Consider the following 17311-nt stretch of genomic DNA (forward strand, 5'->3'; position numbering starts at 1 on the left):
CAATATGAGCAAAAACACAAAACTATCAGAAAATAACTCATTAAATTGAGAAAACATGTAATATCTGATAATGTTACAAAAATGTTTTATTAAAAGTTGCAACTGGCTAAATACTCCCAGCATCGGCAGGAAGTATTTACAGGCAAGATTCTGGGTTCAAACTAATTGAATATCTTTTAATTCATACCTTTATTTACTCAGAAGGATCCATTGAGATCTGATGTCTCGTTTTTTAAGGGAGACCTGGCCTAGGAAGCAGCCACACATCGCAAACCGTGGTCCAGTTCTACATCGGTCATAGCCATACCAACAATTTATCTAACAAACACTTCCTGCATGCAACAAGAAAGTAGCACAACTTCACCATAAGAGACTACAGTTCAGGTAAGCTTAAACAAGGACATTTAGATTCAAAAGCAAACTGGAGTCTACTGAGCACCCAAATATGGAGCTGAAAAGGAGAACCTGTTGTTTTGAGCTCTGAAAGTTCAATTAAGGCATGTACTTTGTGGTCACTGCTAAAGCTGCAGCTAAAATAATAGGAGTGGTGAGTGTTATCCAGACATGAATGTTAAGATGTTTGATAAACCAAAAAAGGTGCCTTAAGCTGATAAACATGCTTTGAACAGAAGGGGAAAAATATCAATTGGAGAAAAAAAAAAACCTTTATAAAGTTCATTGTCACAGGCATAGTAAATAAGGTGCACAGAATTAGAACATCATTGCTAAGACTTTTAAAGTTTTGCCCTGTTAAACCGTCGTTTTGTGGGCTCTCACCTCCTGACACTGAGGTGAGAGTGGACATCATTGTGAAATATAAAGAGCCATCTGAGCCTTTATGAAGGAAGATTGTAGTAGTTTATGACTCAGGCAAGTGATTTAAAGACATCTCTAAGAAAATTTGAAATCAGAAATAGTCTACAAGTTACAAGTTTCAGTTACAGTCCTGTCTGCAAGACCAATAGTACAATAAGCAGTACTGATGTTTTAGCTGTTTGGTGCATGAGACTGCCAGGATGGAATTCATCACATCCTCCAGGGCTGCACACTGCTTACATCATGAGTCGCGAAGGTATCCGAGGAAAGGCAAAGATAATATTTATCCTTGTGTTGCGCTCGATATGACGAATGACTCGGCCCAGACCCCGGGCAGGCCAAGACAGTGACGCACTACACCTCTTCACCAAGAATGCTGCTGAACATATGCTGCACCGGCAACGACTCCTCGAGTAGGGATCCAGAAAGCCCTGTTGTCCTTAGATACAGTTGCCAAAGCAGCATCGGCAGGAAGTATTTACAGGCAAGATTCAGGATATGAGATGCAATGAGCTGCTTCATCATATGATGAAGGAGATAGATCTCTTGGCAGTTGTATCAGAACATGTTCAGTTGCACTTCAGTAACAAATTGACCTAACAGAACATCTGCATGGTTGCTTATTCATACTGTCAGAAGTACATCTGTGTAAAAAAATATATTATCATAAGTTTCAATTTAGAGTTGATAAGCATGGAAGTGACACATTATCTGAACTTCTACAGAGTGACAGCTGTATTGTATTCCCGCTCCAAGAGATTTGTTTCCACTTATAAAATCCAAAAGAAAGCCAACTTTGCATTTACAGTGGCTTTTAAAAGCAGTCATGTTACTTAAGTTTTTGTACATTTAATCATGTTACAACAGCAAACTTCAATGTCCTTAACCGGGATACAAATGTACTGCTTAAGAGTGAAATGTAAGAAAACAAATACAACATTGTCTAGGTCTTTGTATTCAGCCTCATTTACGTTTTTACATTCAGTGCAAATTTATCAGTGTGAAATACTCACCAATGCTCATTAGTGTTAAATGCTCACATGACATCCAAATAAAATACACAAGTTTTTGATTGTGACCTGACACAATGTGAAAATGTTCAAGGAAAATAAATACTTTTGCAAAAATATTGCAATATACAAGTCATGTAGTATATATAATTCAGAGAAAAAAGGGCTTCAAATACATAAATCTGGTCATCACTCACCAGTGGCAGGAAGTTTGATTAATCTGCTTTCTTGTCCTAATCTGAGCTCATTCATAAAATCCTCCAGAAACTCGGTCCCGTATAAATATAGGAGGTACAACAAACGTTCCAAAAACGGACTATTTATTATCACTACATCATTTAAGTCAATTTGTTTCGTCAATGATTGTCTAATACTTAGATATTTTAAGCACTGACAACCTGTCAGGGAAAACTTCCCTCACCTGCCTCTCGCCCAATGACCGCGAGACCGAGATAGGCACTAAGCCCCTCCCTTCCTTGGCGTGGTCACATTGAGCAATGACGTCTTTTCTCCAGCAAGTGGCGTCAAACTCCACACGGACGCTATGCATGCCCTTGGTAGTGATGCATTTAAAGAAGCGCGTAATTTGTCAAGTCAACCTTGGAAGTAACAAAAGCATATCTTGGCTGTTATTATTATTATTATTATTATTATTATTATTATTATTATTATTATTATTATTATTATTATTATTATTATTACTGAACATGTAAAAACAAAACAACACTGCAAAGGGAAAAAGCTTAGAGGGCCAAATTAAAAGCAGAATGCCATAGCTTAGCAACAGAAATAAAATAATAATAACAATTGCACATAGCCATGGCAGTTTGAAACACATAAAATAGTTTTCTTTGCAAAAAAAGAGAGATTGTATGTTTTGTTCAGCGTGTCATTTCCTACAGTCCTTGAAATAAGCACGCATATTTTCACTGGTAGGGTGTGGGGGGTGGGGGGGTATATAATTGGTCTTCTTCCGTGTTTACCTGAAGCTGTAGGGAGTGCCTCTAACGGGAGGATTTCGATGAACCAAACGAGCTAGCAGCGAATGTGTGTGTATGTTTGCGCGGGTGTGTGTGTGTGTGTGTTTTGTCTTTTCCGGATAACTTATGAAAAGGAGGGAAAAACGAGAATCGAAAAGTTGTGACGGAGAGACGCAAAGTTTTATTTTTACTGTAACACAATGGGATGTTGTAGTAGCACAGAGGTGAGTTGCAGTTCATGTGCTGGAGGTAATGGCTGGTTCTCTTCACAGCGCCTTTCGAGGGCATTGCAATGTGACATCTTTTTCAGCAGCAGCACCAACTGTGGCAACTCTTTGTCTTCAACTCCTCAGTAGTTGGTTGTTTACCCGCCGAAGGGAGCTGCACACAGAGAGGCGCTCACAACAAAAACAGGCTCCAAAAGAATAACCGCTCCTGTCTGTCTCTCATGCCTTGGCAGGGTGAACGGGACTGGAAACCGACGGAGAACCGCAGATACACGGATATACCATGGCTCATCATATTCTCACTGTTTTGCATTGGCATGGTACGTCTGGATGATGATGACAATAATGATTGCTTTTGTTCACAACTTACCTGTTGAATTCGATTATCAAGAATTTGGTATGTTGCCTTGTGGGACCAGTTAATCAACTGTTCCACGCTAGATCTCATATTCCTGCGTTGTTCCAAAGAATCAACCTTTACACACACTTTTACAACTGAACTTAGCAAATGTTGTTAAACTGGTTGTGCTGTGAGTGATAAACCTTCAGTATTAAATGTATGGATCACCTTTATCATTTTCCTGGAAAGTGTAGATTAAAAGTTTAGAAAAATACTTTACTTTACTGATATTGTTCTTTCTTAAACTTTCTAAGTGAAAACATCTAGTAATGCTTAACTTAACCCTAACAAACCCTAATTTTTGCAAATAAAAAAATCTGAAAAGACTTGAGTGTCCCTCCCCCACACCATGAGGTACTCTATAGAATTGTTGCTCATTCTTTTTTGTGAAATTTGAAGAGCTCGGGCGGGTGTAGAGTGTCTGTGAAGATTAATTTTCAAAGCTGTGTGGATTATCCCATTTTAACAAATGAATATGTGAATATAAGCTCAACCTCCACCTGACACTCTGTTGCGCTCTATCTAACTCTAGATGTGATGTTTTGTATTTAGTCCATAAAGTTAATTTGTCATCTCATCCAATCTGAGTGTCTTCAACACATTAGCATTGCCCCTGAATTTCTTGTAGCAAATTGTCTACTGGTCTTCCTAAAGCTATTGCGTCAATAAAAAAGGCCAATTTGTGCAGAGCATGACTCATTGCTCTCATATTGACAAATTCATCCACCTAAGCAGTGGATCTCTGCAGCTCCTCCAAAGTTTCCCTTTCCTATTTGTTTGACTCACTATCTGTTTGCCCTGCCTGTGAGTTTAGATAGCCGATCAGGCTTTTCATGTGATGTGTCGTGCATCGCTCTGTGAGTTGTACATTAAGATATTGCTTTATAATCTCACCCTGTTTTAAAGTTCTCCCCAATTTTATCACTTTATCATTTAGTTGTGTTCTCAGAACAGCTCTATTTGTGCTGTTTTTTCTTTCCTTAGGCTTCAAAATCTTTAGTGGTGTCAGAGTAAAGGAAGAAACACATACACTCGCTACACTGTTTAAAAAAATGTATCTTAAATAACCAGAAATGCTGACTCACAGCAGGACTTAGTTTCAGATTGAATAGCACCAAGGTAATGCTTCTGGCAAGCAAGAGAGTGTCAATGTATAAAAATTTTAATAAGTGCTAGTCAAACAACAGGCCTAGTCAAAACGCATTGTTTTTACCCTGCGTGACTGTAAAATCCTGTCATTACTAGCAGACATTGCTAGTAATGCAGAACTGGCCATTCACCAACATTCAGATAAAAACAGGATGTACTCGGGTGAAGACTCTTCATAATTATATAAAATTCTCAGCATCGTTTTCCTTCTGCCTTGCAGTTCAGCGTTAGACCCTAACAAGTGCCTTAATAGTATTCTGTTAACTGTTCATGTCCTCCTCTGACATCTGTGTCTGCAGGCCTTAATTTGTGGCTTTGCCATCGCCACAGGAGGTGCCTCCCGCCTCGTCTCTGGATATGATAGTTACGGCAACACATGTGGCCGGAATAACACCAACAAGAAGATTGACGGAGTACCACTCAGCGGCGCTGACATGACTGAGAAAAAGTAAATATGTCTTCATTTTAATCATTCGATCTCAGCTATTCTATGTCTCAATCTAGGTACCAGAGTCATTTCATATAGTTGAGAACAAGAAATTCTTGATTTGTGTCATATTTTTAATATTTCTTTTTTTTTTTCTTGACTTCCAGAGCTGCATAAGCTGGCAGCCGTTTCTCAGTTCTGAGTTTTTCTTAGATGACTGTCTCCACCGTGGGGCAATAAAGGAAATTTCTATTCTGTAGAATATTTGGGGCTGGAGGTTACCACCAGCCCACTGTCTGAAGGCCTAGCTTCAGGGAAACAAAGGGCGATGCTTTATTGATGGGCTGATTGCCCATGGAGGCTTTGGAGAGAAAAAAAAAACAAAGCAGAGTCTGTCTGATGGGGTAGCGAAGGTCAACAGCTTTAAGTTTGTGCCCTCGTTAACATGGCAACCACAAAATGAATTTTCATCAGAGAAAATTGTCTTTTTTGTTTCACATTCTCAGATGTTTCAATTGTGAGCTGTTTTAAAATTAAAATACAATTTTGTTTCTTTTTCTTGTTTTATTTTTTAGGTATGTTTTCTTTCTAGAGCCTTGCAAATTTGACGTAATCAACAGAAAAATCAAGTCCATCGCCTTGTGTGTCTCCAAATGTCCAGCCACAGAACTGAAGACATACAGAGAGTTGAAAGAGTTTGCGCTCAGTAATGGTGAGTAAATTATCAGAAGTGGAAATATCTCAAGTTAAATATCTAAGGTTAAATGTCTACGGTCTGGTGGTGGTACACATTTGTTGTATTCATCAACAACATTGCTACTAAGGACAGGCCATTTTTTCCTTTTCTGTTTTGGGAACATTGGTTCTCAGGGGTGGACAATATAGCTGAAAAACGTATCACAAAGAGTGTTCATATCAATTAGTAATTAGTATTTTGGCTTAAATATCTAAAATACTGGTGACGTTAGCTTTCCTGTATCATCCACAGTTTCTTCGTAATCTGTTGCGCTCAAATTCTTTTTTCACTCCACACTTTGGTTCATTTTGAAGCATTTATGAGACAGGTAGCAAAACCTGAAACTGTAACAGGTTGTTGCTAGGTAACCAATGAGTGAGTGAGTTAGCTGATGCCACTCACCTTGCTTAGCTGGCCATGAAAAGTTGAGCGATTAGGTCTTTCCTCTGCCTACATCCCCCCAGAATCCCTTGTGATTCTTAATGAGCATTCAATGAAATGATTGAATATACTATTGGATGTATTTTCTGTTGATATTGATCATATGTCTATCATTATTGATTTAATGCCCAGCCCTACAGCTGATTGTTTGGGTCATATAGACTTTTTAATGATGTTTCTGGACATCTCTGGAAATTTCCACAACATGGAGGTCTAAATAAACTGTAGACACTTTTTCTTATCATTACTATCTTTCTTTTGAATAATTTACTTGTTTTTTTTCTGTTGTTAGGGTCTAATCTCTGCTCCTATGAGCTTACTCCAACAAGATATGAGAGCAGCAATGAAAGATTCTTAAAATGTCCAAAACTTCCTGTTCCACAAAGGTGAGTCATTTCCATGCTTTGGGTTTTTAAAAATTTTTTTCTTTTTTACACTACATTCAGTAGCTTACAAAAGCATTCATACCCATTGAACTCTACGTTTATGTTGCGTTACACCGACAAACGTGAGTATATTTAATTGACATCATAGTCATAGAACATCACAAACTAGTGTTGGGTGGTTTGCTATAACCTGTCCCTTTTTAACATTTCTTCAAAATTTGCCATCCCTGGCTGTGTTCCTTAGATATTTAAGATGCTGTTTGTTTACTAATGTTCTATGACGTAGGGGTTTCCAACCCAGGTCCTCAAGGTCCACTGCCATGTTTTAGATGTGACCCTGCTCTAGCGCAACTGATTCAGTTGTGTCAGTGGGTCGGTCTGCCACATAAAATCTAAGTAAATGCTGTGAAGTTTGAGGTCGAAACATCATGAAATGGGGAAATATTTAAGAGGTGTGAATACTATTGCAGGGTCATCTATATACCAATATGGGGTTGACCTGTTACAAAAACAATGGAAAGGTTCATCGTGAATACTTTTGATATTAATATTGGACTTTCAAGATAGAAACTGAGATTCAAGTCAATTTTATTCATAAATTTCCTCTCACTAGATCAATCTGGCTGTCCAGTTAGGGCTTTAAGTGGCCATAATAAAATGATTGCCTGATGAATTAAAAATAACAAGTAAAATTATTGTCTCCATTACTTTTGTTTTCAAATAATGTTTTTCTCCTCCTTGTTCTCAGTAAAGCTGTTCCCGTCTTCCACCGCTGTATCCCTGTGGACATCAGCTGCTATGCTGAATTCGCCCAGGCTTTCATCACATTTGTTGGTGACAACACTGTGCTGCGGCGTGTCATTGCAGGAGTGATCACCAGCAAAGAAATCATCATGGGTCTTTGTGTTCTGGCTTTTGGTATAAAACTTTATCTGTAACATCCATCATATGTAGTGGAACGTTTCATTGGTTATTGAAGTGTTGTGAAAGAAAACATGCTTGTGAGGTTTGGTTTGCTGCTGTCCCACTGCTCAGCTCTAGTTGCTTGTTGGGACTTTAGCAGGAAGGAAATAGTTTTCAGGGAAACTGTTTTTGGTGCATAAAGGAAAAACAGGAAGTGTCTGAGTGGTTACAGACTTTGGATCCTCTATAGTTAGTCCTGTATACAGGATTAACTATCTATAAGAGATATTATAGATCTATAATAATAATAACTATATAGATATTATTTTATATCTATACAGTTTGGGTTTTTAAAAATGTTTTACTTTTTAAATGACTACAGGCAGTCATTTAATATCTGCTTTGAGTTCTTCTGCTGGTACAGCAGGGACGATGGGGCAAATCTTTGTCCGTTTTTATCTTTTTATTTGATTCGTCTGGTTTGTTTTTCAAGAGAGAAATTGTCGCATGACAACATTTTGTTTCTTTTTTTAGAGGGACGTTTGTCATTGACTCTAAAGTATATGTCAAACTCAAGGTCCGGGGGCCAAATTCAACCCTCCATAACTTTTTATGTGGCCCTCTAGGCTCTATGGGGACACAACTGGCCCTTTGGGGACATTTGTTATCTTGATATGGCACATAACGAAAATGAGTTTGAGACCGCTGCTGTTTTTTCAAGGTAATTCAGGTTATTTGCCCGACAATAGACACATTCATCATGGGCATGGGCTTGTACAAAGTACTTTAACTTTAGTTTTTGAAAGGTATACACAACAGACAGATTTTTTAAAGTTTATTTGGGGTGAACAAATTTGCTTTTATTGCAGATAAGATATGAGGAGCCTGAATTTGTTGATTTTAATCAGATTCCAGAAATCGTCGATGTTGTTGATGTCTGGCCCATCCCAGACATCCAATGTGGGCAGCAGCAATTTGTACTTTTCTTAGTTCTGTGGTTCCACACTAAAAGATGGTTTAAAAGCACAAAACTAAAATATTCATACAAATGATCAACCTATTTAAACATCTGCCTTGAACTGTAACATTGCAACCATATTTTATCTACCACAAAGAAAATACCCTTTCTATGAGTTCATGGTGTGTTCTACGTTTTCTCTCCTTTATCCAGTTTTGTCGCTGATCATGACGCTTGTTATTCGTTACATCTCTAAAGTGCTGGTTGTAATTCTCACAATTCTGGTAATCATCGGCTCTGTAGGTAATTTGTTTCATTCTGCTACTCTCAATTAAAATTACTCACAAAATGCTGCAGTACATTTTGTTCTACCTTCTACTCATGATCTTTATTTTCCAGCTCAAACTTTGTAAGTTTTTGATCTTTTTCAGGTGGGACAGGTATCCTCTGGTGGTTGTACGCGGACCAAAAATATGCCCTCAGCAATAACAGCACAAGTATATTATGGAAAGAAGTGGCTGGAGACAACGACAAAGCTTTGCTTGTTTATGCTATTGGTGCTACTATTTTCACCGTATGTATTTCCACAATTGGTAGACTTTTTTTTTTTTTTTTTGTAGAAAAAATACGTAATTATAGTCAGGGTCACACTAAATACTAAAATGCAGTGATTTTTGAAATAATATTGTGAAAACTTTCATGTTGCGCACATTGTTAGCCACCTGATCCATTCTAGAAAAGTATAAGGAAAACCCTGTGTTTAATCTTGCAGGTAGTGCTGCTGCTGCTGATGTTTTTCTTGAGGAAGCATGTGTCTCTCACCATCAGCCTGTTCCATGTGACAGGTAAAGTGTTCACCAGCCTCCCCCTGTTGTTCCTGCATCCCTTCTGGACCTTTCTCGGCCTCATGATGTTCTGGGTTTACTGGATAGCTGTGCTTCTCTTCCTCGGGACGTCAGGTCAGCTAAAACACACATTATTTCCACTTAAAGTATTTACATTTTTGAATGTTCCTCTGTAAGTCATTTCTTCAAATTCTGATGGTCTTTGATACCATTCCCAAACAAACAGACTATTAAGTGTGTGGCATTTAGTTGGGCTTTTGTGTCATGGCTGAACTCCCACATCTGGAATCCTGTGGCAGTCTCATGATGTGGAGAACAAGGTCAAAGGGCTTTCTCAATTCATCTCCCACTTCTCCTTTCTGCTGGGAAATAGTCAGAATGAAAACAAAAGACAAACACAGAAAAGCTGATGAGTCAAATTTATGCCTTATTTGTGTTTTGGGGCATTTTTAGTTTTATGGAAAAGATATTTCATTCATTATTGACCACCATTTGTGTTATATTAACACTTCGAAGTATGAATTTTAGTGACAGTAAATGTAGATGTACATTATCAAGTGGAGACAAGTTTGTTTAGCGTTGCTCGGGGAAAAATAACAAAATCACTGCAGTGAATGAGAATTTGAAGGGCATACTTTTCTTTGCATTCATAATTGCTTATTTGTACAAGATTGTTTTTATTCTGGCAGACACTCCCAGTTAAGATGTGCAAAATAACTTTTAAAATAAATTCACCTTTTATTGGAGCAGCAAAACCTCTTTTAGAAAGTAGCCTTTAGGATTTAGATGTTGGGACTGAGAGAAGCATAAAAGGTTGGTTTTGTGTTTACTGAAGCATTCTTCACATGGATTATTATCCAACTGAAACACCAGATGAGCTGTTTTTAGTTTTCTTGCTGAGTCTGCCAATTTTTTCTATTTAAGTTCTCCTGGTGCCTCAAGACTTTATTATACCATGCAGTCTAACAAGAACCTGTGGAACAGAATCAGGCCCAAAGCATTACAGATCCTCCTTCGAACCAAAGCGAACAACATTAAAAGGTGTAAAAAAAAAAAAATTAAAACCTTACACCTAAAGCAAACTGTTTTTGTTCTGATCATTGTTGCATTTAGCAAACTCCACTTATCATTTGGGCCGGAAGGATAAAAAAGGTTTTTAATCATAAACTTCAGTACCATGGTAAAAAAAAAAAATCTTATGTCTGTATTGAACTATTTAGGTATTTGTAACAAATATAAAGTGATGGACCAAATTAAATGCAGAGTTATTGATAAATGAGATTTATTTTCAAAAAATAGTCATAAACAAAAGCTTAACCATTTAGGGACATTATGAATTACAATTTTAAAAATGACATTTTTGTAACCAGCAACATATTGAAATGCAAAACCAGTTTTTAGTACTGTTTAAGAGTGTAAATACGTTTCAACACAAGCGTAAAAATCATTAATCAGTTCACACAACCAACTGGAATCTCTTCATTTTTGTGAAAAAATGCTTAGATATGTATTCTGTCCTATTGAATTTTAAAACCTAACTTTATCATTATTGTTGTTGGTTTCTGTCCCTTTATGGAATGTTCTAATAGTTTAAATGCCCAGTATCATTTAATATAATGTTTATAACTACTATTGGTTATAGAATTTCGATTCCCCTGAGAGGTCACTTCAGTAAACTTCTCAGGTCCTTATCCATGTTTGTCACTGTTCCAATTGGTTTAAAGAGGAAAAGAGCAGCTATGTGTGGGGTCTCTGCAGACCCCACACATCCTGAACACAAATTGTTGAAACTTTTACCTTCAGGTCGGTGCTACAGAGCGCAAAAACCAGCTGCCGCAGAGACGGTTTCTACCCCCAGGCTGACTCTCTGAATACAGTGTTCTCTTTGCAGCCAGAATACTATATAGAGTTCTTTCAATACTCAACTAGGAAGCAAAATATACATTTTGCATCGTTCCAGTTTTGAATATGTGGTATGCTGCATTACATTTATTACTCAGGGAAGCAGAAAGTCTTGAGCTGCTAATCTAAAATTCCTAGGTATTCTGACTAACGTAAAAAACTCAAACATGTCCCACAGTTTCAAGTGACTGACAAAGATAAGAAGACAATCAAAGACGCATGATAGGAAATTAATGTTAAATGGGAAAAACTTTCCAGGCGTTTTGAGGGGAAAGAAAATCTACCAGTAGACAAACTGCTTGGTTCTTGTCAACTTGTTTTGTCCTCCAGGATCTCCTGTAAAGAACAACTCCACAGGTGTGGTTGAGTATCAGATGGAGGGGCCTCTTCAGTACATGGTGTGGTATCACCTTGTTGGTCTCATCTGGATCAGTGAGTTCATCCTGGCTTTCCAGCAGATGACCATCGCTGGAGCAGTCAGCACTTATTTTTTCACAAGGTGCTATAATAGTTGGAAAAGACTTGTGTTTCCATTTTATTTTAACTTTACCTAAAAAAAAATTTAACCACTCAGTGTAAAGTAGCTTCATTGGCAAAACATACAAACTAGAGGGTGTTTGCAATAAACGCATCCAAAAAGAATTACTTAAATGGCTAAAAACTTCTAACATTACAAATGTCCATTTTTGGTTGAAAGGTCCCATCATAACATTTCTGGAGAAGAAATTTGTCTAATTTGTCTTCAGCGTACTGCATGTCTCTGCTAGTAGGGGAAGAAATGTCAAAGCCCCAGAGGATCACACGGTCACCACCTTGCTTTACTGTAGACATTATGTTCTTTTCAGCAGATGCTTCATTCCTCCTCCTCTAGACGTACTGCTGCTGTTATGAACCAATGGAAGCTGACTTTTCTTGCGTTTCTTGTTTTTGGTCGGAAGTGATGTTTCCATCACGTCCTGAAGGTGTAGCCATTGTTCTGCAGCCTATGCTCCCAACTTTATGTTTAGGAATATTCAGAGTAGTTGCTATATTTTTTATAGCTCTTTTTCTTGTTTTTGCGAGGCAAAATTTTTCTCTGACCCTTTTGGATGTTGGTCTAGATTTGGCCATTTCTCTAACATGAGGTGAAATGTTACTATCACCTGTGTAGGTTTCTTGTGTCTTGTCTCAAGGATACTTGATGCAGTAATGAAGCTCATGATTGGTTACATCAGATTTACTTTAAAGCAAAACTGATTTGTAAATGTGTGCTCTATTCAGGGTGATTGAATTCCTTTTGAGACTGTAATTGATATTAAAATTTGGCCTTAACATTAAATTTGGAAAAAGATTTTTGCAATTTTGTTTCTTTACTTTTTAAGCCATTTTTGTGTTATTTGTTCATTGTAAACACCAAAATAACTTCAGATTTTGCCCATGAACCTACTCTGGAATAATTTTTGGAACAATTGTATGCTACATGATTTCAATTACATTGTCTTTTTATGTGTGACTGACTTTAGGGACAAGGATAACTTACCACAATTTACAGTAGTTTACTCTTCAATTAACACCTTGCGCTACCACATGGGCACTGTGGCAAAGGGATCCTTCATCATCACACTGGTTAAGATTCCTCGTATCATTCTGACGTACATCCACACCCAGCTCAAAGGAAAAGTGAGCCATAAACCTTTATAACCAGATTGTGCAAGTTGACATTACGTGCATTTTTATACATATCTGCAAGCTAGGATTTTATTATATATATAATTTTTTTTTTCTTTTTCATTTTCCAGGAAAATGCTTGCGCTCGTTGCATGTTGAAAGCCTGCGTCTGTTGTCTGTATTGTCTTGAAAAGTGTTTGGCATTCCTAAATCAAGTAAGTAGCAACGGGGATATGAGGACAGAATATACAAGATTTCACAAAAAGCATTTTGTTTATGTACAATTTAACAAAGTAAATGTTGACTTGTTTCAGAATGCCTATACTGCAACAGCCATCAACAGCACCAACTTCTGCTCTTCAGTTTGTGATGCTTTTAAACTCTTGCTTGAGAACGCGGCCCAAGTGGCAGTCATTAACACAGTAGGGGACTTTGTCCTCTTTATGGGAAAGGTAAGATGCATCACACATTTGTTTTTTCCTTTTCTCTTTTTGTGACAATTTTTGTTAATAGCACATTTTGGATGCAGTTTGACAATATCCCATGGTTGGTTTCAATTCTTCTCTCCCTAAAATGTATTTAACCAATGTAAAACCTAAACTCTCCTAAAACAAGCTTCCACACTCGTATGCCTCTTGTGACTTAACAAAAAGCAATTTAACAGATTTCTTTTGAATAAATTATATTATAGTTATTTTCCTGTTGTTTTTCTTCAGTGAGCTTTGTCTTCGGTGGGAAAACACTTTCCCTTACCTACCTGGATTTATATTGTCAGGGCACATTTGTTATTGTAAAAAATATAAAACACAGTGTTATATTTTAAATAGTTTACAATTCTAAACTTAAATTGAAAATGCATTTTGAAATGAAAAGGGAGCAGGGTTGACTTGAAGAAAATCGATGTCATCGTTCACATCTACTCCATCTGTTCGCTGTTTGGCCCGGTACAAATTCTACCAGAGGAATCAAAGTCACTGGGCGAAATCTTGGATTGTCTTGGCTTTTAATCAAAAGGAACTGTGTAGGAAGATGATAGCCAGGTTAACTTGACACTATTGATGATGTGTAACATGATGTGAACTGACAGCTTGTGTTTCCATCTAGTGGGCAAAATGTGTATTTGTTCTGTCCCTGTTGAGAAACCTCTAATCAAAACTTGTTTGTCAGGTTCTAATAGTCTCCTGTACAGCTTTTGCGGGCATCCTGGCTCTGAATTACCAACAGGACTACACCGTCTGGGTGCTACCTCTCCTCATCTCTTGTCTGTTTGCCTACCTCGTGGCCAACTGCTTCCTCTCTCTGTTTGAGAACGTGGTCGACGTCCTCTTTCTCTGCTATGCTGTGGACAAAAAGCTCAATGACGGCAGCTCTGGGCGACCGTACTACATGGACAAGGAATTGATGGTGAGGAGGCTTGTTGAGTGCCTGCGAGTTATTGTCATTATAATTCCATGGTTCAGTAGCTAAACATGTTTTAGCTTCAGCTCCCAATGAGTCAGAATAGTCCAAGGGGAAAATTTTATGAAAATTCACTGATAAATTTTAGACTCTTGAGAAAATTGTATTTCTCCATTGAAGGTCTGATATTCAATGGTGAATTTTCATAAAATTTCAGATCTCATTGGGAGCTGAAGCTAAATCATGTCCATCTATTGCTTTGATAGGTACAAGTGAAATGGCAGTTTACCTTACAGATGAATTAAAACTTAGCTTCACCACTTTATTGTTGTTGCTTCATGATTTGCTAAAATAACAGTATAATAAAAACTTAAACATTCAGTCTGGATATGTGTGGAATTTTGAATTGGAAAATTGGTGTTGACCCTGATCTTGATTCTCATAAATTGAGTTTAACAGAATTTTATTATTTTTTTTACCAGGAGCATATTGAGAAGAGTAGTAAAATGGGTAAATACAAGTCGCCAGAGGGAGAGGGACGGGAAATGAAGCCCATGGTGAGTAGAAAAATCTTCATGTGATGTGGCGATGTATTTCTTTCTATCTACTACGTAAATAAGTACTAAATATGTTTTTTTTTTTCCATCTTGCAGAGAGGTGGAGAGAGTTCAGCTTGACCAATTATCTAACCACCATGTCATAAAAGCTGCTTTAAAAAAGCTCCTGAAATGCACACAGTATGACAAGGATGAAGTCGGGCTTACCGGTAACCAGCATCAAATTCAGAGGTTTCAGCAGAATTTACAATTCCTTTTGGACAGAAGCTCTGAACAGTACAGCATATAGATTTTACTGTGTTGTAAAGAGAGGGATTTTCATAAAAACTGCAAACTAATAGGGAAAAGGAGATGTTTTAGCTTTGTTTTAGTCATTTGATACGTTTTGGTTTGTTTCCCCTTTGCTGCCAAATATTTGCTTTTATTCCTTTTTTTAAAACATGCGATTCAGTACTGTTAACTCATCTGTATGTTCTTGTTGTATATGTTAAGGTCAACAGATGTATTAACACTGGTGTCCAATAATGCATTGAATTTGTTTGGTTTTTAAATGGGTTGCCTAAATAAATCTTTTTAATATAAAAACTGTTTTATTATTCTGCTTCGCTGTCCTCAGTTTGCTTTATGATGATTACAATTAAGATTTAAAAAGTACATTATTTTGTGAGGGCGGATTCTGACTTGGTGGTATCACTATCGTTAAGTGACCATAGGGACAACCTATTAATAACTTCATGAATAAATTTGAGGCTTTTTGAATTGCATGTATAAAAAAAAATCAACATTTCATGGTTGTGTTTAACCACTGGAGGGCAGCAAATCCATACAAATGTTATTGATATTTTACCAACAATTTTGAGCTGAAAATCTTAAAATAAGGGATTTTTTTTATTATTTCAAATATTTTTGTATATGTTCTAGATTTTAAACACATGACCTACTTCATTTTAGTGTATAGATTAGACAAGTTAGTGGAAGCAGAAGGCCGACTCGGTCTGATCTATGTCAGTTTCTCCTAACTGTATTGATCTGTAGGCTCCTGCCTCATCCTTTTCAGTTTGTTGAACAGCCACGGACCAAACCACTGAGCAGTTAGTGGTTATTAATGGGACAGCTGTCTCTGCAAACTGCTTCCACCTCCATAAAATACAGGAATCAAGAGGAAAACCGCTCGATGCTCAGCTCGTGACTCACCCTGGGCTGATTTCTATGAAACAGCACAATGACCATTCATACAACGTCCTTCTCTTATGGAGGAAAAGGAAGTGAAACTCACATAGCCAAAACATGAGAATTAAATAATTCATAATTTCCAGAAATATCATATACGTTTGGTTTGCAAACGAGGAATTGGTATTATGCCCTTGTTTCTATCCTAATTATTATGTATCAGAACATGTTATGTTTTCATCCTTTCACCTGAGTTTGTACTGTATAAAAGGACATTTTTTTCACAGAAAATTTTAATTAATTGTAAATGGTAAATTGCCTGGTAAGCTTTATAGAGCTTTTGTTTGTTCTGACCCATGAAACACAACACATTGTCAAAGGTCAAAGTTTGACATGGCCTGCATTTGTATAGTTCTTTACCAAGTCAGAGGACTCCAAAGCACATTATGCTAAATTTAGTAATTCATGCACACAGCAGTGATGGTAAGCTACACTGAAGACACAATTCCCCTTGGACAGACTGATAAGAGGCCAGGTTGCCATACATTTGCTTTCACCATATCCTCTGACCATCAATGGGCAAAGGCAGGTGAAGTGAAGTGACTTCACTTCTTTCTGCCTTTGTATCATCAAAAGTTAATTTAATTTATTAATATTGGCAATTTAATTACCAATATTGTGATTATATTTTTTTTATTCTTGTATACTTTTTTTCCCACATTTTTCCTTCCTGTCAATTCTCCATCAATATGCTTGGATGCAGCTGTCCGTTAACAGCAAGCTTCTTTAGGAATTACCTGTTGTGCCTTACTCTTATTGTGGAGTCTGTCATTAACTGGGCAACTGCCAGGTGTGAGTTTGGAGGAAGTGAGTTTTGACTAAGATTTTTTTACCATAGTTTTTACTTTACATGCATTATAACATCTGCAGATCACATTATAAATAAATTGGTAACTTCTTTCTCCAAACTTTCACCTGCGTGTCATAATTACTTTCAGATGTGAGCCTATTTTCTGTCTGAGTGCTTGAGTGTTTCACTCTTGCTGGAGTTTGTCTGTCAGTATTTTAAACACAAATCACATCAGCTTGGAGTGACTTTTTAAATTTTCCTTTGAATAAAATTTCGACAAGTACACTTTATATTTATGAAAGTGTGACTTTTAGCTGCATCCCTTCACTGAAGCTATTTACACTATTACATTACACTGGGGATTTCAAGGTCATTTTCATTTTGGGCCATATCAAGGTCATGAATGTCCTCAAAGGGCTGCTTGTGGCAGAATGTATTGATGAAACTACCCATTAACAAACGGTTAAATATGAATAAATAGCTGTCTTTAAATTCGATGAGTACGTCTT

At 37.2% G+C, this 17311-nt stretch overlaps 1 protein-coding gene across 1 annotated transcript; it reads left to right on the plus strand.

Annotated features, from left to right (window-relative positions):
• Positions 1–2782: 2782 nt before the first annotated feature.
• On the plus strand, positions 2783–15367 carry LOC116720628 (choline transporter-like protein 1). Its single transcript, XM_032563999.1, has 16 exons — positions 2783–3030; positions 3267–3353; positions 4882–5030; positions 5585–5721; positions 6479–6572; positions 7321–7490; positions 8647–8736; positions 8865–9007; positions 9206–9392; positions 11511–11679; positions 12683–12839; positions 12959–13042; positions 13142–13279; positions 13995–14231; positions 14708–14782; positions 14879–15367. The coding sequence occupies exons 1-16, from the start codon at positions 3007–3009 to the stop codon at positions 14900–14902; spliced, it is 1965 nt and encodes a 654-aa protein (XP_032419890.1). The 5' UTR covers positions 2783–3006; the 3' UTR covers positions 14903–15367.
• Positions 15368–17311: the final 1944 nt, after the last annotated feature.

The sequence above is a fragment of the Xiphophorus hellerii genome, chromosome 5 (assembly GCF_003331165.1).
Source record: "Xiphophorus hellerii strain 12219 chromosome 5, Xiphophorus_hellerii-4.1, whole genome shotgun sequence".
NCBI lineage: Eukaryota > Metazoa > Chordata > Actinopteri > Cyprinodontiformes > Poeciliidae > Xiphophorus > Xiphophorus hellerii.